General features: G+C 34.1%; 1 protein-coding gene across 1 annotated transcript in view; it reads right to left on the bottom strand.

The window, feature by feature from the left end:
* Positions 1-408: 408 nt before the first annotated feature.
* Positions 409-23,987, bottom strand: part of LOC114346825 (CUGBP Elav-like family member 4) — a 686,200-nt gene continuing 662,621 nt past the window's right edge. The window contains exons 10-12 of the mRNA XM_028297581.2: positions 18,253-18,330; positions 10,473-10,631; positions 409-3,328 (exon numbers count right to left, since the gene is read on the bottom strand). Coding sequence (XP_028153382.1) covers positions 3,201-3,328; positions 10,473-10,631; positions 18,253-18,330 — 365 coding nt within the window. The 3' untranslated portion in view covers positions 409-3,200. The remainder of the gene's footprint in view (positions 3,329-10,472; positions 10,632-18,252; positions 18,331-23,987) is intronic.

Here is a 23,987-nt window from a genome sequence, read left to right as displayed (position 1 = left end):
CTTAATTTTTAGCAATGCAAATAATCAAAACCGATAGAATTTGACTTGAATTTTCAAATTCTGCAAGCATAATTGCTATTTTATTTTTAAATCAAAAGTTATTCGGGTTCAAAAATTGCACTTTTTCGATTTTTTTAAAGTTCAACCGCGTTTATCTGGAAAACTATGCATCCTACGAAAAAACTTGTAAGACCATTTTGTGCTGAGAATCACCCAAAGAATACAAAGAAACGTTTTGTTTTGCGAAAAATAGCTGTTATACGATTCCTCAAGTTCTTGGTTTATAACAATCTTATCGACATCCGGATCGACTGTTACCCAAAAAATTCGTATTCTACGGGTCAAAATACATAAAATAAACTTGGGTAAGTCCATCTGAATTAAGGAGGCCGTTGTACCCCCCCTGGCGACAGGACTATACCTATACAGAATGAATCCTAATTAACAATGTCCAATCTCTAAGTTGTAGATCTCAAAATATGGTGATTTTTCCCAACATGTCATACACATATTACCAGTTTCACAGATGGCTACTGAGTATTTAAAGTTTAAATATTGATTTTAGTTTTACCAATCATTTTATATTTTGTCACAATTTCTATTTAAAAATTGGCAATTATACGTTTTGTGTCATGAGGATTGCTAATTTTGACTCTAATGTAGCATTGCTTATAAAGGGCGCTAGTTACTTTTCGGCACATTTTCAGCACGAGTTTAGGGATAACATTTAGTGCAGTATAATATGTGACTATTTTATAGGTCCTTCTGAACTGCCAACCAATTTAAATGGACCTCTATATTTAGATTTGATTTAAGAACTTCTTCTTTTTCTTCTTCTTCACGTGCCATATCAGAATTATCCGACTTTGGCGATCACCATTGCGAAGGCTTCTCGATCTTCTGCAATATGAAATAGTTGTCCTGCATTTGATATCTGAGTCCATTCACGAATGTTTTTTAACTAAGAAACTTGTTGTCTTCCTACACCTCTACGGCCCTATATTTTGCCTTTAAGGATCAATTGTAATATTTTATATCGACTTCCCCTCACTATATGTCCCAGATAAGATAATTTTCGATTTCGATTTAAGAACACTTACGCGAATTACTAGAGGATATACCTCTCGCCTTAAGACAAAAGATGTGACTTTGCACAACGGGGAACCACTAAATTATTCTTTAGACGTTCGTCCGTTCGTCGATACTTAAATCAACAATTTTCGCATCAATGCATTGATCGTGGGAGTGAGTTTGTTTGGTCACTCAGAAGTCCTGATTTGAATCCTTTGAATTTTTCATTTTGGTCGTAAATGAGGCATTAATGGCGAGGCGAGTGTAAGTCGCTGTGATTATTTCATGAATAATACTGTTTTTAAATAATTTTAACTAATATTTTATTGATATCTTCACCTGAATATTTGCTAAACCTGTTTCTTGGTGTTCTCTGTGACAAGTTATAAAACATTAATTGTCATTAATGTCACTGAATGTTCATTTTTGCGGAGTAACGAAGGGCATCTGACGTAATGCTTGACGACGGGATATTATCAAAAATTATCAGTAATAATTACAAGAGAGCTCTAAAATTATCGAATTTTTCCCGAGTGACACTTTGACAGTGTTAATTTCACGAACCGAAGGGGAGTGAAATTATGTCAAAGTGTCACGAGGGCAAAAATTCGATAATAATTTTAGAGATCGAGTGCAATTTGTTGCGATTATTTCATAAATAAAACTGTAAGTACAAATTAGTACAATTAAACACACAGTTGTTATAAATATTTGACAGTTGAAAGTCATTACTTTTATAATTTTTAAAACATTAATTGTCATTAATGTCACTGAATGTATTTTTTCGTAGCAACGAAGGGCATCTGACGTAATATACTTGACGACGGGATATTATCAAAAATTATCAGGTAAAATATCACAAGAGAGTGAGAATAAATTGAAAATAATGCGACAGTTTTTCGAAAATTTGTTGTCGGGCAATAGACACGAGAGCCCGCAGGGCTCGAGTGGCTATTGCCCAATGACAACAAATTTGAGTAAAAATGAAGCATTATTTTCTTATTTATTCTTACTGTCGTGTGGTATTCGTAAGATTATTTTTTAATAGGTATATTATGAATATTTTCTTAAATGTGACAGTTGTCAAAACTAGGAAACTGGTTGCCATTAAACAAAAAGTCAGAAAAAATTCTATCGGTAATTTTGTACAGTAGATAATTCTCAGTATAATTTTAATCTGATTGGACAGAATTAAACACGTGATCAAATATCTTACTATGCGATTGGAAGTTAAAATCAATAAAAAATAATCAGTTTAATTTTTATTTCTGTAGCGTTCTATTGGTCAGAATCTCCTATGAATGAAATAATCGCTGTAATTTTTATTTCTGTAGCTTTCAATTGGTCAGAATATCCTATGAATGAAAAAATCATGCTAATAAACGTCAAATTGTCAATTTTTAAATAGAAATTGTGAAAATACATAATAATATACACATTTATGGCTAATATTAAATTCTATATTTAAACACTCAGTGACTCTGAAACTAGCAATATTTGTATAAGGCATGTTGGGCAGAATCATCATATTTTGAGGTCTAGAATCTACAACTCACAGATTGGACATACTGATTGAATCACCCTGTACATCAACACTGTTATTCATTCTGATACACATACTATTTGATATATTCTTTCTTTAGTTAACGCTACACATATCTTTCTTGTTATTATCTTCCAGTCAATATTTTGCCAATTAGAAATTATGAACCTTTCCAAGTCCAAAATTGTTTAGAGTTTAGAGCTTGAACACATGAGCGCTTAACGCCGCGGCTTTACTTGTTAAACGCGCGCTTGCATGTGTTCGGTACCATTTGTTCATTGGTAACTTGAAACGCGGCGTTAGGGTTTATCAGGTAAAACGCGGCGTTAAACGCTGTCATGTGTACGGGCTCTTAAGAGTGTGTTTGTTATTCAAATTGCGTCCTGTTAGCTATTGTGTCGCCTATCTTGACGAGAAATATAGGTAGTCTATATACTAAGCCCCGCTTATTTTTGCAACGGTTTGTGCTCGGAGTCTTGCCAGGTATATTTCAAAGGTTATCTATTGTTTATATAATATAATATAGTGTATACTAATGGCGTATAAGCACCCTTAACTGAGGTACCCACGGCTCAGAGGCCATTTGTTAGTAGGGCCGACTGGCGTCTTTGGGCCTTTTCAATTGAACCTTAAGTCTCTTCATGCCTATTTGGAAGCCGTTCATAGCTTGGATGGCGGCTTGAGCACTGGCTGGATTATCGAAAGATACGAATCCTAAAAAAACATACATTTTATATGAATTGTAAATAAAACATTTATGTATTATAACTTTAAATATAACACACAACTTTATTAAGAATAAAATCAAGTATTTACGATAATATGTTTCAACGCATATTATAAAACAGCTTCAAAATAAGCTTATTAGTATAGTATAGTTGATCCAAAAGATGGCATAACCCAGACATCCAAAGTGAAAGTTATCCTTCAACACCAAATTGTTCTATATGGTCCACACAATGTCCAGAAAAAAGTCACACCATTTTGAGCGTCGGATTTGGGGGGGAGAGGGGGAAGAAATCGGTAAATTCGTAGTTTTTTAAGTTTTTCGCCAATATTTCTAAAACTATGCGGTTTAGCATGAACATTCCTCTATACAAAATTATTCTACAATAAATTTGAAATAAAAAAGGCCCGATACATAATCTTTCTAAAATGAATGGTTCCAAAGTTACGGAGGTAGTATAGTATAACTGGTCCAAAAAAAGGCCTAACCCAAACATCCAAAGTAAAAGTTTTCCTCCAACACCAAAATGTTCTATATGGTCCACATATTGTTCAGTAAAAAGTTACACCATTTTGAGCGTCCGCTTTGGGAGGGAGATGGGAGAGAATCCGGTAAATTAGTAGTTTTTTTACGTCTTTCGTCAATATTTCTAAAACTATGCTTTAGCGTAAACAATGTTATATACAAAAATGTTCTACATGAAATTTGAAACAAAAAATGTTCTATACATAATTGTTATAAAATCAACGGTTCCAGAGTTACGGAGGGTGAAATTCGCGGTTTTCGACACTTTTTATATTTTTTGGGCAATATTTATGATATAACTATACCAAAAACCCAGACATCCAAAGTGAAAGTTATCCTCCAACACCAAATTGTTCTAAATGGTCCACATAATGTTCAGAAAAAAGTCACACCATTTTGAGCGTCGGGTTTGGTGGGAAGAGGGGGGAGAAATCGGTAAATATAAAAAAGTATCGAAAACCTCCACCTTTCACCCTCCGTAACTCTGGAACCGTTGATTTTATAACAATTATATATATAACCTTTTTTGTTTTAAATTCTATGTAGAACATTTTTCTATAGAACATTCCTTACGCTAAAGCATAGTTTTAGAAATATTGACGAAAAACTTAAAAAAACTACTAATTTACCGACTTCTCCCCCATCTCCCCCCCAAACAGGACGCTCAAAATGGTGTAACTTTTTACTAAACAATAGGTGGACCATATAAAACAATTTGGTGTTGAAGGAAAACTTTTACTTTGGATGTCTGGGTTAGGCTTTTTTTTGGACCAATTATACTATACTACCTCTGTGACTTTGGAACCGTTCATTTTAGAAGGTTTATGCATAGGGCATTTTTTATTTCAAATTTAATGTAGAACAATTTTGTGTAGAGGGTTGTTCATGCTAAACCGCTTAGTTTTAGAAATATTGACGAAAAACGTAAAAAACTACGAATTTGCAGATTTCTCCCCCCCCCCCCCCCAAACCCGACGCTCAAAATGGTGTGACTTTTTTCTGAACATTATGTGGACCATATAGAACAATTTGGTGTTGGAGGATAACTTTCACTTTGGATGTCTGGGTTTGGATCTAACTATACCATACTATATCTAGAATATTTTCAAATAATGTATTTTTTATATTTTTATTGCATTACAAATGATAGATTTTGAAATGCGACATATTATGGCTAACCCTAACCATGATAGGACACGTGACAAAATGTAGTGCAGTTAAAAAGGTAAGAGTCAGTTAAGAATCATAACAGGTTTCGGTACTGGATATTCGCTAGTCCAAGAACTCCTGCACATAATAATGTTGTTTAGGAAGCTGTAGAATCGGTGACATAATGTAGAACCAGAAACAGTTAAATTATATTTTTAATACTATATTGATAGCTTCACATCTGTCAATACTTATCTGAGAGAAGACTCGGAAATGGACCAAGTTGCACTTGTGGGAGTATTCCCAGTGAAACCTCTTCATAAAAAAAGGAAACTACGATCATACGATATACGTGTGCTGAAAGACTTTAATATGAAAATGACGAATAAAATATCAAATAGATTGCAGAAATAATTCAAAATGTAAATAATCATGGACGACAGAAAAGATCCTGAAGCTGATGAATAATAATAATAATAATAATAATAATAATAATAATGGAGTTTATTCGTAGCAAATAAATTATACATATAATAAACTCAGTTCCTCACTGAAGTTGTACGTACACAACTTGTGCGTGAGGGTTCAATTTTGATTATCTTAAACAACACTAATTAATTTTAAAATTTACAAAAAGGGATCAAATAAAGTTTTTTTGTTCGGCTGTCTCAAAATTTGGGCTCCTTTTCTTACTAATTCAGCTACTATTACATTTTGTTTTTCGGACCTACGAAAATTTCTCATAAAATTCAAGAAATGATTGCAAAACGTTTCCTATGGGATTCCTCTGGTGGGACTTCGTTTTCTATGACAATTATCATTATTTTTAATGTGTTTTATCTATTTTTACAATAATTTTTACAAATTTAACACTTATAAGTGACACATTTCAAAAAATGAATGAAAGAAGAGAAGACAAAAATGGATTTAGACATTAGACATTTAGACATTATAATTAAAGTACGATATTCGTAATGTACATAGGAAAGTTAGAGAACTCACAGGTGGACGAAGATGGACACAGAAAGAATATCTAACTGATTCTGATGGATACGTGATATTGGATAAAGAGAGTAAAATATACCTAATCATACCTAGGGAAACTGTGAAATCAACGAGCTAGCACATTGGAGCTATAAGAGGAAATAAATGGTGGACCAAGAATATTGAAACAGGAAGCTTATTTTGTACTAATAAGACAGGATAGGAAGGCAGTAAGTCTTGATTATATACAAGCAGAACTATTCAATTTAGTGGACAATGAATCAATAGCCATAGTCACAAAGATCATTAACACCATACATAACTCTGGACAAATACCAATATAACGGCTGAATTCTGAGTTTATTTCAGTTCCAAAGAAAACATGAGCTAAGAAATTCAAAGAATTCTGTACGATTAGCCTCATGAGTCATTTCCTAAAATGACATACAGATTATAAAAGAATTTACAAGGTATGTGAAGGTCAAATTTTTCTCAACCAGTTCGGGTTTATAAATGCTGTTGGTCGAGACAAGCTCTGTTCATTTAGTATACAAGTATTATAATAGTGACACAGATATGTCAATTGCGACGTATACGCATGTCTCGTTGATTGCAAGAAAGAGTTTAATCGGGTACAGTACGTTGACGCAAATAATAAAAGAAGAAAGAATTATCAACCAAGATCTGAAAATAATTGGAGACGTTTCCTGGAATCAGACCTCTAATCTTGGAATTGAAGGGCAACACATCGAATACGAAAAAATCATGCGTGGAGTGAGGCAAGGCTATATTTTGTCTTCTATAATCTTCAATCTCTACTCTGAAGGAACATTCAGCGAAGCTTTGCATGAAACTGAAAAAGGTATTCTACTAAACGGGATAAACAACATCTGATGTATAGGTAGATGACACCATAGTATTTCTAGACAATCTAGAAGATCTAAAAATAAGTCTTTATAAACAAAAGCACGTATTACAGTCAACAATTTGGACTCAACATAAACGTAAAGAAGACAAAGCACATGGTAATTCTGACAATCTTAGAACCTGGTTCAACACAACATCTGTGCAAATTTCCGCGCTAATGAAGACAAGATAAAGATTGTCCTGATTATCGGCAACATTCTTCACGGATAGGCACATCAAACAGAAGAAGCACTAGATGGGAGGCGGTCAAAACTTGTGGGAGACTATCAACTGACTCCAAAAGCATACGGTACAGTATAAACAAGCAAACAAAATGCAACAGACATAACTAAAGAAAATCTCAGTAGTTTGGAAGTCATATTTATCTCATTTTTGTCTTACAGAGAGACAGAAAATCTTTTTTTAGCTAATTCCAATCGAGATGATTTTATGCATGAGGTTAAACAAAGTAAAGTACCAGTAAATATAAGAATTAAATAAGAAGACAATTTAGTTTATTTTAGTGTTATGTATTAACAAATAATCTGAATATAAAACAAGTTGTTAATGCAAACTAGACAATAACAACCTTTTACCACAAATTGTTTAAAGACTAACATGAGAAAATTAAATTGGGGTAATGAGCACGCAATTGTTGTTGCTAGTTAAGATTTTATCGTTAGCACCGTTTATTTTTCTTGTAGTTTTACCGTGCCTACATTTGCATGCTCACTTCAAAATTAGTTAAAATCAACTTTAGTACCTAATAAATAGTCTAAACCCTTTTCAATGGACACGCATATATCCTGATCGTCGAAGGATTTTAGGCAGTGTGGTACAAGTTTATTTTTTTTGTATCTATATTCTATTATGGTGTTGTGGACATATATTTGTGACCGATAATTTTGCTGATAAATATACAGCTAATCAACTTGCCACTGATACAACGTTCAAGCAGTGATTCAGATGATACATACATACATACATAATTTTCGATAACCCGGATCGGCCGCTGTCCCGATTAATCCGACTTATCGAGGTTCCACTGTATATGTAGACTACAAAAACTGGTAATACCGTCCACCTTTCTATATTGGCCAATAGTTCTCTCATTTTTAGTGGCCGTTACTGACAAATTTTACTGTACAGTAAAACCTGTTTTAACGGCCACCTGCCAACATCGACCACCTGTCCTAACGGCCAGTTTAAAAATTTCCCAAACCAATAATAAATATGTAGACTACAAAAACTGGCAATAGGGGCCACCTTTCTATATCGGCCAATAGTTCTTTCATTTTTAGTGGCCGTTACTGACAGGTTTTACTGTATTACGAAAAAGGATGAAATGTGATATTCTATCTAACGGCGCGACTACTCGCGGGTTAAAGCTAATTGGCTCTCCCCAAAGCCATAAATTCCACAAAAAGAAGAAGAAGAAGAAGAAAAAAAAATTCCTACGCATTACTGCACCCTGCCTCGAGGCACTTACAAAATTTTTTCAAAATTGCAAAATTTTTCATCAAGTTATCGCGAAAAATGGTAAAAATTGAGATTCTATCTCACCGCGCGACTATTCGCGGGTTAATGTCTGTGCGGTAAATCTAATGGTGTCTGTCTCTTTAACCGTTTTGTTTCCTGACTGTTGTCTAACAAATTAATTGCAAGCACATTCGCGTGGCTTTCAAGACGTACGATGTATTTTGCACTTAACTCCACTATCACTTCACTGACGGTTTTCGTTTCCAGATCATTGTAAATATCCCTGTTAGTAACAAACCACGGAGCATCGATTATTGAAAGTAACACCTTGGACTGGCATCTCTCAATTATGGATACATTCGACTTGGATGCTGTTCCCCAGAGCTGCAGACCATATGCCCATACTGATTTGAATATTGTGTTGTAGACTAGCAGTTTATTTCTTGTCGTGAGCTTAGACTTACGCCCTAGAAGCCAATAATGCTTACTAAATTTTATGCCCAGTTGTTTCCGTTTGTTCCATATGTGGGTTCTCCAGGTTAATCCCCTGTTCAAGTGCATGCCCAGATATTTTACAGAGGTAACTGAGGTAATTACCTTATTATTTATTGCTACTGTAGGTGATTCACCGTGACATTTTGTAAAAACAATATGGTTTGATTTTTGTTCATTCAATTTAATTCTCCAATTTTGTGCCCAAGTATTTATTTGATTTAATACTCTCTGGAGTTTTGCAGCAGCTTCGACGGGATTTTTGTGTACTGCTAGGATTGCAGTATCGTCTGCAAAGGTGGTGGTCGTTGTATCACGATTTGTGGGTAAGTCGGCTGTGTAAATCAGATACAGTTGTGGTCCCAGAACGCTTCCTTGCGGTACCCCTGATCTGATGGGATATAGTTTTGTATAGGCTGACTCAAACTTCACTCGAAAGTATCTTTCTGATAAATACGACTTAAGGAGTGTATATAGTTCCTCTGGTAAGTTCTTTTTCAGTTTATACAACAGTTCTTGATGCCAAACTTTATCAAAAGCCTGGCTAACAAAGGTTTTATTTATAACGTTGACCACTCTGTGAACTTGTTCGACGGTGCCATGCTCTTTCCTAAAGCCAAATTGGTGGTCCAGTATCATATTTCTGTCTGTTAGTATTTGTAGAAGTCTTTTTTTTTATTATTTTTTCCATGATCTTAGACATTACTGGCATTAAACTAATTGGTCGATATGAAGTGGGCTCATTTGGAGGTTTTCCTGATTTTTGTATAAGGATAATTTCCGCAATTTTCCATTGGATTGGGAAGTGTTTTAGCCTTAGTATCGCATTACACAATTGAGTTAGCATTTTAATTGCTTTGGTAGGTAGATTTTTAATTACCTCACCTGTGATTAAGTCATAGCCAGGTGCTTTCTTTTTTATTGTTGATTATGTTTTGAAATTCTTTGGGTGAAGCGTGTAGTGTGTTTTCTCCTGTCGGGGTTTGGTTCTGTAGGAAATTGTAGATTTCTTGATTGTTATTTGTTCCAGCAGCTGGTATAGGTTTGAAAACTTCTTCTAGGTATTCGCCGAAAGTTTCTGCCTTTTCATTGTTTGTTCTGGCCCATGTTGCGTTGGATTTTCTAATTGGTGGGATATGACGATGTTGCTGTGCATTTAATGAGGTTGTTTCATGAAGACCAGCTATAGATTCTATGGCATACAACTTGATATGGTCAACCATATTTTCCTCGACTGAAGGGCACTAGATGGTGGGTGACAAGGACTTTTTGGAGACAAGCCATTTTAAATGGAATGGTCTACAAATTAAGGATGTGCAATAAGCCAATTCACTGCAGTACTGTTGTAACAGTTGGCTTGCAATGTGTACAACAGTTGGCTGCAAGGAAAACAAGTTTGTTCAATTAGGCGATTTCTTTGTTTTCTTCTACCATGAATTTTCCTCTTTGTCATAGAGAGAGTTTTGATCCTGGCCGATTTTGGATTTTTTAATATTTACGACGTTAAATAGTAATAGTGTTAAACAATTTGTATTAAGGTGTAATAAAGTTTTTAATAATGTATGAAAAACAAAAGTAAAATTTCATTCTACTCACCAAAACATTTACTCTGGTTTGTGGCACGGTCAATAAATACTTTCGAACTAATCACGTTTCCAAAGGGAAGAAACATCTGCATTAATTCTGCGTCTCCAAATTCTTGCGGTAGATGATATATGAAGAGGTTGCAGCCTTCAGGACCTGATATTGAGCAACCTAAGAGGTAACAACAATTTTAATCTTATCAATAAAATTGCAAGTAATATTTACTAGGAAGCCAAGCAAAATGCGAAAGAAATAATTTTGTTTATTAAAAAAATTAGTTCAAAACCCTTTGGGTATATTTGACGAGTGAGACTCGTCATTGATATGAATAACCAAAGTTACAGATGACGAGTCTGACTCGTCATTAGAATTGAACGTATCCCTGGTGTTTTTCTTGCAATAGTATGCGCATGCGTTGTGCCTGTGCGAATGCGCTTCCGTTGCTCCAAATCCCTAAAGGTCGACGCCCACTTATACGGAACAGCCCGCTACGGAACGGACCGCGGCGATCGGCATTTTAATATTTTTGTGTGTTCAATTGGTTCAGCGGCTCCTTTACGGAATCGTAACACATCGCGCTGAGCCATTTGAATACACGCAGATATTAAAATGCCGATCGTCGCGGCCTGTTCCGTAGCGGGCTGTTCCGTATAAGTGGGCGCCGGCCTTAACACGACAGGTGGCCGCGTAGCAATTGACGCACGAATATACGCTTGTTTCAACACGTTGACATTTTTATTAACAGTACAGTAGAGTACAGTAATTTGGGAAACGAATATCAGATAAACAAAATCAAATGAATCGGGACTCAACGGGTGAATTTTGGTTTTTAAAAATATCTACATATTCTCTTAAGGACTTCACTTTGTATAGTTGTTGTTTTGCTTGACCCAGGAGCATTTTGTATAGATATTTCTATATTTAATAACCCTTTCATAGCATACGGTTGACTTTAATGCTACTCATGGGAAAAATACATATTAGTATGATTTAGATGGGCAATGAATTTTAATTGTTATGCGGTCGAAATAATATGGCGACATAAACAATTCAAAGGGTTTTCGATTAATCGTTTAATTTGCTGTCAGTTTTCGATGAAATTATCTTCAAATAATTACTATAATTAAATAATAAAAGTCAATTATTATACACATCTATATTTGAAGGTAGTCATTTTCCTTTGATTCTCAAGAATTGTCAAATTTTAAATACGATTAATGCCTTTCAGTTAGCCAAAATATTATTTATCGACTATGGTTAAGCATAACCTCATGATTAGACATAAAAAAATTTATGTTAGAGTTAAAAAATATACACTCACCGGCACAAAAAACCGCCACCCCAAAAAATGGGTCATTTTTAATGTCTTGTATTTCCTAAACCTGATGTCCGATTTAAGTAATTCTTTTAATGTGTTATAGCCTTATTCTTTATCAATATCGCTGTAATAATACTGTTGCTAGACTGGTACATTATCATTGTATACAGGGTGTACGAATCAAACTGTGTTTTTTTCTCAAAGTTTGGAACACCCTGTGGAATGATCTAGCTTTTATAAAATACTTAAATTAAAACCAACTATAGCTTCAGGTTTTCTTAACATTTTGTTTTTTGATTCATTCGCTTATGTTGGATAATAAAAAAGTTAGGCACTTTAACAACTACCCCTGTTTTTCGTCAATATAGGGTGTTTTTAAATAAGTACGGCAAACTTTAAGGGGTAGTTCTGCATGATAAAATAATGACAGTTTGCTTTATAAACGTATGCCCGTAAATGCTTCGTTTCCGAGATAGGGGGTGTTGAAATTGTTCTTACAAACTGACGATTTATTTATTGCTCTAAAACGGTTTGTGATATGCAAATGAAATTTGGTAGATTTTAAGAGGTAGTTACTGCGCCTCTTTTGGCATACAATTAAGAATTTTAAATTCACCATTGACGTGCATACGGGTATAAACATTTTAGATATATCCCGTATGCACGTCAATAGTGAATATAAAATTCTTAATTGTATGCCAAAAAATGCGCAATAACTACTTCTTAAAATCTACCAAATTTCATTTGCATATCACAAATCGTTTTAGAGCAATAAATAAATCGTCAGTTTGTATGAACGATTTCAACACCCCCTATCTCGGAAACAAAGCATTTGCGGGCATACGTTTATAAAGCAAACTGTCATTATTTTATCATGCAGAATTACCTCTCAAAGTTTGCCGTATTTATTTCAAAACACCCTATAGACGAAAAACAGGGGTAGTTGTTAAAGTGCCTAACTTTTTTATTATCCAACATAGGCGAATAAATCAAAAAACAAAATGTTAAGAAAACCTGAAGCTATCGTTGGGTTTTAATTTCAGTATTTCATAAAAGCTAGAACATTCCACAGGGTGTTTTAAAGTTTGAGAAAAAAACACAGCTTGATTCGTCCACCCTGTATACAATGACAATGTACCAGTCTAGCAATGATATTATTACAGCGATATTGTTAAAGAATAAGGCTATAACATACTAAAAAAAATACTTAAATCGGACATCAGGTTTAGGAAATACAAGACATTAAAAATGACCCATTTTTTGGGGTAAACGTTTTTTCTGCCGGTGAGTGTAGTTTCTGTTAAAATCCTTAAAACACTTTCTGCTATAAAATTGAAATTTAGTATTTTATTGGGAAATAAGCCACAATTTGAGTTGAAACTGAAATTCATTGACGTTTCGACTTCCACTTCGAAAGTCGTTATCGGAACACAAAATATTATTGATATTAGTATTAAGTTATTAGACCTTTTAAAACGGGTCAGGTTAGAGAATTTAATCTAGAACTAGAGGACCCAAAATAGATCTAAAAAGGACGCAGTGGAATAGACCAGAGGCCATCTCGTTGAATCTATCGACCTTTCAGTTATCACCTTTTTTGTATTGTAGCAAATAATAATTCCAGTACACCCCCTTTTAGAATTTGTTCCTCATTCCAGTCTCTTACTATTATTTTATGTAATTTGTTAGTAACATTACCGCCCCCACATTCAATAAGTTCAATGTGTATACCGTCACTTACAGTATTTTTCTGTATTCTGTAATTCTTGGATTGAAGGAGGTTCTAGCGGTATATTCTTTCTTGCTCCTGGTGATAGTGGATTTTGATCTTCACATATTTTCTCATGTTTTACATTTTTATACATATCTTTATGATGAGTAATGTCCCTCCTTATTCTTACATATTTTCAGCCTTAGTTTGAATTATGTTCTTTTATTATTTAGAGTTTTACGAAATTTACTGGTTATTTTGCCTTTTCCCCATAAGATCTTGAGAATTTTTTCCCGAGTTTTCCTTTTCTGCATAAGTTTATATTCATCATTCTTTCTTCGAACCAGTCATTGCGTGGTGGTGGTTTTTCTGATCCTTGAATATTGCTGTTATGCCCTATAGTCCAGAAAGCCACTGCGCACCCGCTAGGAAAAATATTCTGATTTGGATTATTTGCACAATCTTACTCAAAAAGGACTCCTTTTAACAAATTTGCATGTTGCCAGGACCAAAAGGTGGTCAAAAATTTTTTAAAAGTTTTTTTTTGTTTTTTTCCTAAAATTATTTTTTTTGAATGGAAAAAAGTTTTTTTAGGTTTTTTGGATCATTCCACACAGAAAAGGTCTTTAGTGACTTTTCTCTAAAAATGATAGTTTTTGACATATATAAGCGATTAAAAATTGAGAAATTGCAAAATCGGCCATTTTTAACCCTCAAAAACTATGTGAAAAACTGAAAATTTGAATGTTGCCAAGGTAGGTAGATATTCTCTAAACATCGATTGATGAAATCCCGTAGAGTTTTTTGCAATACAATATTCAAAACTCCTTTGTTTTTTAATTGCTAATCAAGCGTGCGCGACACTATTTTCCACCGACATCGACAGTATGGTGCAAATGAAAGGAATAAATTCCTTATTTCGTAAACTTTAAGGAAAAATCCCGAAACAGGTCGATTTTTATTTTTAAGTTATGATATTGTGACATAATATATAATATACTAGTGACGTCATCCATCTGGACGTGATGACGTAATCGATGATTTTTTTAAATGAGAATAGGGGTCGTGTGCTAGCTCATTTGAAAGGTTCTTCTATTATCTATTCAGTAATATAAACATCTACATAATTATTTATACAGGGTGTCCAAAATTTTTTTTTAAATTAAATTATTTGACAAAAAAAGAAGTAGAAGGACACACTGTATAAATAATTATGTAAATGTTTACATTACTGAATAGAGAATTGACGAACCTTTCAAATTAGCTAGCACACGACCCCTATTCTCGTTTAAAAAATCATCGATTACTTCATCACGCCCAGACGGATGACGTCACTAGTATACCATATATGCCGTACCTGGTCAGCGACACGTGAGGCCCTTAATAAGGGAACCCTCAAAACGGAGAGCTGAGGAACTAATAAAATTACATAGGAGTCAGCTCCGCATAATTACAGGTCTTCTCACGGGTCACTGTGCCCTGAAAGGACACTTGAATAGAATTGGGCTGTACGAAGGGAACCTTAACTGCAGACTGTGCAATAGGGGAACTGAAACAGCATATCATGTACTGTACGAGTGTGAGGCTTTGGATCACAAGAGGCAGGCTATTTATGGACAACCAAAATTAAGTCCAGCAGAATATGCCACCCAACCCATGCTAGGGATGTACAATTTGGTACGTGGAACCAAGCTTGTGGATTGGGTGACATAAAAGGTAGGATGGTTGGCACAATAAGCCCATGAGGCTGCAGTGCCATCGGAGACATATGTCAGACGACATTTAAAAAAAATACCATATATGCCGCAATATCATAACTTAAAAATAAAAATCGACCTGTTTCGGGATTTTTCCTTAAAGTCGCCGGTTTACGAAATAACGAATTTATTCCTTTCATTTGCACCATACTGTCGGTGGAAAAGAGTGTCGCGCACGCTTGATTAGCAATTAAAAAACAAAGGAGTTTTGAATATTGTATTGCAAAAAACTTTTCGGGATTTCATCAATCGATATTTAAAGAATATATATCTACCTACATTGGCAACATTCAAATTTTTCGTTATTCACATAGTTTTTGAGGGTTAAAAATGGCCGATTTCGCAATTTTTCAATTTTTAATCGCTTATATGTCAAAAACTATCATTTGTAGAGAAAAGTTACTAAAGACCTCTTCTGTTTGGAATGATCCAAAAAACCTAAAAAAAAATTTTCTTTGAAAAAAAAATAATTTTAGAGAAAAAAAAAACAAAAAAAAACGTTTAAAAAATTTTTGACCACTTTTTGCTCCTGGCAACATGCAAATTTGTTAAAATGAGTCCTTTTTGAGTAAGATTGTGCAAAAAATGAGAATCAGAATATTTTTCCTAGCGGATGCGCAGTGGCTTTCTGGACTATTAAAATTTGATGCTACTTTAGCATGAATATAAATTATTCAAATTTATGTTTAACTCACAGATTTTAGGATTAAACATTAAATTCGTCATAAATTTATAATTAATTCTTTCACATTTCTAAAAACATTTAAATGCGTAGAACCTTTGTCATGTATTTTAAATATTTTTCAATTTTAAAAATACTTGAAAAAGTTTCAACAAAGAAACTTACCTTAAAGTAACTTAACTACATGCAATCAAAACGTCCAAAAACAAATGTTTAACACTTAGACAACACTAAACTTAAAACACACGTGCAAAATTTTATATATTATAAATATAAAGAGATATAAGCTCTTTATGTTTGGCTCAAGCAGTTCTATCAAAATTGTTAAAATATAATATCAGCAAGCGAAAATAAAGCATGCATACTAACAACTTAGCTACTCTTAATTTTTAATACTCTTCCTAGAAAGCACGTCTATTACTTATATTTTCTGTTTCAAATCGTCTCTAACCGTATTTGGAAGCGCAAATAAAGACTCGGAAACAAAATTTGTAGTGAATGCAGTGACGCATACAGAAAACTCTAACAGCATATTTAAGTTTGTTGTAAAACAGATTCAGAACGAAAAAGTTATATAGCTTGCAGAACCACACATATTTGCCATGACCACATAAACCTCGCAGTTAAGTTATTTTGGGTTAGAGAATAATTAGAGGAACAAATTTAGGTAACACAGATAGCAAGTTTCACTAAGGAGTACAGACAGATATTTAAAAGTTATTCCGACATACTCAAGTTACAGATAAACTCATGTGATACGGATGTATGGGATGGATCTAAAAATATCTGACTTAGAAAGTTGCTAAATGAAAAACTCCCGAGGGGGGACGGAGGATACAAAAATTGCAAAAAGATTCAAAGGAGAATGTTACACCAGGGATAACAAGAGATGAGGAAAATGGAATGCAGAATGAAGAGGCAGTAGGACCTGGTTGAATACCTATGGAGGTTTGGAATGTTCTAGGAGGGGAAGGGGTTGACGTATTGTGGAAAATGATGAGTACGATATATGAGGAAGAAAGTATACCCAATGCCTGGAGGGATAGCGTGATAGTGTCACTGTATAAAGATAAAGGGGACATTTAGGACTGTGAGAACTATAGAGAGATAAAGTTAATGTGGCACAGAATAAACATTTTTTGACAGAAACGAGGACAACAATTTTCTTTTTTTTTTCTTTGAGACAGTTGATAGAGAAATAAAGTAAGAATAAATGACGAGAATAAACACAGAGTAATTAGAGTTTTTGGGAATGCGTAAGACAGAGTTACGAGACAAGAGCTATGGAGATGTAAGAAATGGGTTCCTGCGAAGTAGGTAAGGCTCATAAAGTATATATATGAGAGAGAGAGAGAGAGAGAGAGAGAGAGAGAGAGAGAGAGTAAAGAAATATTGGAGGAGACGTTGAAGGGTTGAAGAAGGGCTATTGAAGAGGGAGGACTATTGAAGAAGGAAGAGTGGGGTAATCTGTGATCGAAAAATCTGTGAAGGACTGAAAGTAAAGATATACAAGAGTATGGTGTGGGCTGCATTGTTGTACGGTGGTGAAGAACCTGCATAGAGTGTTCGGGAAAAGAGGATGAAGGTAACTGAAATAAAACTGTTACAGTGAACGTTAAATGAGATTAGAACGGACAAGATCAGCATTAGGGAAAAATCTGTGGCAACTACAATCTCAAAATAAGTTCAAAACAAAGACTGCACTGGTTTACAATCATGGGATGAAGAATAGAGCTGTTAAAAGTTAAGTGAAAGGGAGGTAGAAAAGAAGATGACGGACTGGGTGGCATTAGAAAAGTAACAATAAATTATGTTTAGAGTGAAGAAATAGCTGTAATACCTTAGTTATCTGATGAAAAATAACAAATATATTTTCTCTAGCAATTTATTCTTCAAGAGGAGATTAGAAAACTAATCGGGAGGCCACAAAAGTTGGGAGAGTGAAGTGGTACCTAGCTGAGGCGCAATACCTGCTGAACGTCAAAAATGAGATGCAAGCGGTGAGTGTCCGATATAACAAGATTTCAGGATACAAATAATTAGAATTTGTATGACAGCAAGCAAATTTATTGACAAATGTTGCTTAGTAAATCTTGAAAAGACCAAACACTACAGAAAATTTGGGATAAATTCAATCCAGACGTATCACGCAGGAATAGATTTAATAGCAACGAATTACATTACTGTTCTATAATATATCTCCAAATGAAAATCAACTTAAAGTCAACATACGTTAGTATTGCTCAGTTCTACTAAATCATAGCTCACAAACAACTTTTGGTTTGCAGATGTATATTAACTTTGTTGACACATTCTTATCTTACCTTCTCTTTGTGCAGGAGCAACTGCCGACATTGGTTGTGGGATAGCCTGTGGGAATTGACCATATACGGCGGGGTAAGCTGCCGACAAACATAAACAAATAACACAAAATACTTTTCCACTAATGCAGTATCAAACATGCCTTAAGACTAACAATCGTTATGATTTTAGCTAATTATCTGATGATACAATAATTACAATAATATATGTTTTATCATAACACAAAGTGCTAACATTATGTCAGGTTAAGTTAAGTTCGGGTTTCGATATAAAACCACAGGAAATACCTCCAATTATGTGGTTGTGCACTTGGAAGTGGCCATCTTGATTCAGTCACAATTAAGCTTCTAAGCCCGCAATAGAGGATGGTGCAAGCAGACCTCACATTACAATAAATTAATAAAAGGACCAGCACGATGGCCCTATAACTAGATTGGTCTCAAGATTGGTTAATATTTTCCTGCGGTTTGATATTAAGATTCAGTCTGTTTAATATAGGGTGACCAAATCATAAACTTGAAAAAACGGGACAGATTCAAGGAGCAGTAGCGCACCTAGAATTTTCTTCCTGTCGGAGTGAGGTGGGGGGGTTGGCTTGGGCACCGAAGTTTTTTTGTTATATTTTCCTACTATTCTTTATATATTTTTCATATGCGGGGGTTAACCCCAAAACCCCCCTGGACCTAGATTTTTGATCCTTCGCTTCGTTATAGATATAGATCATTCGCTATATGTACACTAACGAAGCGAAGGGTGAAAAATCGGGGTCCTGGGTGCGTCATTGCCAAGGAGGGATTGGGGTGATTCTTTTTGTTATATTTTCCTACTATTCTTTATATATTTTTCATATGCGGGGGTTAACCCCAAAACCCCCTGGACCTAGATTTTTTACTCTTCGCTTCGTTATAGATATAGATCATTCGCTATCTGTACACTAACGAAGCGAAGGGTCAAAAATCGGGGTCCTGGGTGCGTCATTGCCAAGGAGGGATTAGGGCGATACCCTCCAGCAAACCAAGGGGCCCCCATGGTGACGTAATTATTAAAACATGTTCTTTTAGTTTTAGCTAATTTGGGACCTATAAATACTTTTCAATTTACGTACGTAAATTACATTATATATTTTATAATTTACGTACGATCAAGACTGGGAAACAGACAGAGCTCTAAAAAATTCCGCCAGAATGACATGGATTAACAAACCGTCAGAACAAAACAGGAGAGAATACAAAATAGCGAGAAACAAGGTCAACGCAGGAATAAAAAATGAAAAATGACTGGATTCGCTGGAGGATATTGAAAAAGACAGAAATACCACAAAATAAAACAATTTTACAAAAAAGTCAGAGCAACCAAAAATACGCATAGCTTTAAAACAAGTGGACTAAACAACCGAAAAGGAGAAACCGTATTTGAAGATGAACAGATCAGCAGAATATGGGAATAATATTACGAAAACATGCTATTCACTACGAAGGAAACACACTGTGATGGAGAAGGAAGCCCGTACAAGATAACGACGAAGTGGAAATTCTCACAGTAGAAGAAGTACAAAAACAAATTAAAACCTAGGAAAAGGAAAAGCAGCAGGAAAAGATGAAATAGCAGTGGAATTAATAAAATACGGAGAAAGAAAATTACATAAAGAAATAAACCAGCTTATAATAATAAGCCCAGGTATTATAGTACCTATATATGTATATAAAAAAGGAGATCGGGAGGAGTGCGAGAATCACAGAGCAATAACTTTATTAAACGATCATGCCTGGATGAATATTAGGAGAATACCAGAACGAGTTCAGACCGAGGAGGTTGACGATTAATTCCATACATACAGTGGAGCAAATAATTCAAAAATCGAGAGAATACAACAGTGAAATGTAGCTAATAGTCATAGACTTCAAAAGTGCTTTTGATAAAATCAATCGGACAAAAATGATGGAGGAGCTATAGAATGTTGGAATCCCAGAAAAATGAAGACATATGTGCTAAGAGTGAACCTAAAGAACACCACAGCAAGGATCAGTTTCAACGGAACAACTTCTAAGGAGATCAATCTAAACAAAGGCTTGAAATAAGGTGACTATCTCCCCGATAATATTTACCCTAATATTGGAAGTATGTAATCATAAGGAGGACAAACTTTTCAAACAAAAACATTAAAGATCAACTTCAACTAGTTGCATATGCAGATGACCTAGTCATCATAGCGAATACGAAGATGACACTCATAAAAGCAGTTGGAAAATTAGATAAGGAAGCGAAGAGAACATGACTAGAGATAAACCAGCACAATACAAAATACATGACGATAGGGAAGGAAGACACAATAATTCAGAAATATCAATTCAGAACCATACATTTGACCTGTATCCACCTTTACCTACTTATGAGTAACAATAGTGAAAACCGGAAAAGAGAGGAAAGAATTCTGAGAGGCAAAAAACATTTGAAATGAATAGAAATCTGCTGAGAAACACAACTCTAAGTAAGACAACAAAGATGAACCTATTTATATGACCTTAATAAGACCTGTTATTACATATGGGATGGGGAAACAACGACGATTAACAAGAAAGAAGATAGCCTTCTTAAATTTGAAAGAAAAATAATGAGAATAATACTTGGCCATAATTTAACAAGAGAGGGAGAAATAAGAATGAAAACAAATGCCGAAATTAAAGAAGAATTAAAGAGAGAAAATATGGTCAGGTACATAAAATCAACCCAACGTAAATACGAGACTTTTAGGCGTCCCGAGAGACTTTTTCGGGACACCAGGACAAATCGTTAAAAACGGGACAATCCCGTTTTTTCGGGACGTTTGGTCACCCTAGTTTAATAGGACACGTAATCGCATGATGAAGATAGAAATGGTTGAAGTAAACGACAGACGTACTCGCAATCATATATTGTTAACTCCCGATGACCGGCTTAGCTCTCTATAATATGCAGAGACTTTTCAGATCAATGGTTACAAGTAACTAAATGATGCCGCTACAAGGGGCTCCTTCTATAGTCTTCAATAACATGATGCATTGTTCAAATAATGCTAATGGGGATATGATTGGATGGACGAAAAATGTTGTATAGGTTAACAAGTATATGGACAAGTTCTTGAAGGTAGGGAGAAAAGTGGCGAGAAGCCAACAAATCTGTGTTTGCTATTTTTGTTTGTGAAGTGGATAAATAGATGTCACACATTTAATTTTTTTAATATGTAACGGTTTTAAAGTTTTATTTATATTTATTAAAATATTTCTATTTATTTATGTGTTGATGAGTGTACGACTGACAACGTTGGGATCAAAAAGAGTTAATATCTGAAATTGGTGTTAACTAAGGTTATGAAATTGTAACTCAATTGTTAAGGTCATTGGTCCTCGATGTTCAAATGCCAGGGAGCAGTGGTGGTACACAGGAAGAAACGGTCAAAAAAGTAACTAAACGATTGTATTAGCAGTCATATAATAAAATGTGATTTGGTTAACATCAATGTATTGTTCTGAAGCTATTTCCTTGTGGCATTTTTACAATCAACTATTTTTAATGGGAAACAAGCCACAATTTTACCAAAAATGATTTTATTAACGTTTCGAAGCCCAAATCGGGTTTCGTTGTCAAAATACAAAATACTACTCAGTAGTATTTATACAAAATTTATACAAAAACCCGATTTGGGCTTCGAAACGTTAATAAAATCATTTTTGGTAAAATTGTGGCTTGTTTCCCATTAAAAATAGTTGAACATCAATGTATGTACCTGAAACTAAAAAATTAAACAGAAGGAAAAAGATAGAAACCGAAGGGTTAGTTATGGAGTTGCGTAAAAAATATATAAGTCAAATAGATTCAGTTGAAAGTTAGTTGAAAATGAAAGTGGGAAATTGCTTTATTAATTAAAATAGAAGAAATTTTAATAAACTGTTGAAATAAATAAAAAGAAAAAAGAAATGGGGCTACCTACATCGAGTTCTGTCCATCAATAAATAAATGAAGAGGAGTTAGCTGAAAAACACTACATTTGTTTAAATATTTTAATTTCAATTTTCTTGTTTTAATATTGTTTAGGCTAAAAAGAACAAGATCAAAACAAGAAAATTGAAATTAAAATAGTTAAACAAGTGTAGTACTCTTCAGCTAACACCTCTTCCCAAACTATTTGTTGTCTCATATTTGTGTTCTTGCGCAGTTTGTTTTAATGTGGATTTTATTGATTTATTTATGGAGAGAACTCATTGTAGGTAGCCCCATTTCATTTTTCTATTTATTTATTTCAACAGTTCATTAAAAATTCTTTTCTGTTTCAATTAATGAAGCAATTTCCCACTTTTATTTTCAATTAACTTTCAACTGAGTCTATTTCACTTATATATTTTTTACCCAACTCCACAACTATTCACTTCCCTTCTGTTTTAATTTTTCAGTTTCAGGTACCTACACTGATATTAACCAAATCACATTTTATAATATGACTGCTAATACAATCATTTAGTTACTTTTTTGACCTATGTATGACCACTGCTCCTAGCATTTGAACATCGAGGAGCAATGTCCTTAACAATTGGGTTACAATTGCATAACCAGAGTTAACACTAATTTCAGATATTAGCTCTTTTTGAATCAAACATTGTTAGTCTTACACTCATCAACACATAAATAAATAGAAATATTTTAATAAATATAAATAAAATTTTAAAGCCGTTAGATGTTAAAAAATTAAATAATGTGACATCTATTTTCCATCCATTTTACAAACAAAAATAGCAAACATAGATTTGTTCGCTATCTCTCGCAACTTTTCTCCCTACCCTCAAGAACTTGTCCATTATGTCCATATACTTGTTAACCTATAAAACATTTTCCGTCCATCCAATCATATCCCCACTACCATAATTTGAGCAATACATTATGGTATTGAAGAATATAGAAGGAGCCCTTTGTAGCGGCATCATTTAGTTCCTTGTAACCATTGACCTGAAGATGCTCTGCATATTATAGGGAGCGAAACCGGTCGTCGGGAGTTAACAATAAATGAATGCGAGAACGTCTGTCTTTTACTTCATTCAAAATGAACTCGCATATGCAACTCATTCAACTTTTTATAAAAATGGTTGTCTTGGATCTAGATACAGAAATTTCATGCGCCTTTTTTTTTGTCAGTTTGTCAAGCAAACGAACGAACTGACTGCTTTCAGACTCCATATGTTTGGAATGAACATGTATATTATAGCGAACTGGAAGACTTCTAGGTGAACAATTAAGTTCACTTTGCACTATTAATGAGTTTAATTTTATGTCAAAAAGAAGAAATAAATTGTATTATAAATATACATCTATACATACAATTGAAATAAAAAGTATTGCTTATCTGCTTTTTTTGTTTTGCAAATTTTCATTAGTCAGAGGCGACATAGGGAAATTCAGCATTTTTATAATTGAACATAACATAACGTTGATTGAATATCCCAATTTCGATACTCAATCGATTTGGGTATTCAATCAACGATATAACTTACACCCTACGTATATGTACTAGGGCATTTCGAAAATAAATGGCAAAAGATAAAACTGTCGCCATTTTATATGACCTTTTTAGGCTGTTTCTGAATAAAGTTAAATTTAAGTATTTTTAGTCAAACAGTCATTTTAATAATTATAAATAAATCTAATAAAAATAAAATATAATGTTATCGTTTATGGTTATGCTTAATTTAATTTAACCCGCGAGCAGTCG

Source organism: Diabrotica virgifera, chromosome 4, assembly GCF_917563875.1.
Source record: "Diabrotica virgifera virgifera chromosome 4, PGI_DIABVI_V3a".
NCBI lineage: Eukaryota > Metazoa > Arthropoda > Insecta > Coleoptera > Chrysomelidae > Diabrotica > Diabrotica virgifera.
This window is presented reverse-complemented; position numbering and strand designations above follow the sequence as displayed.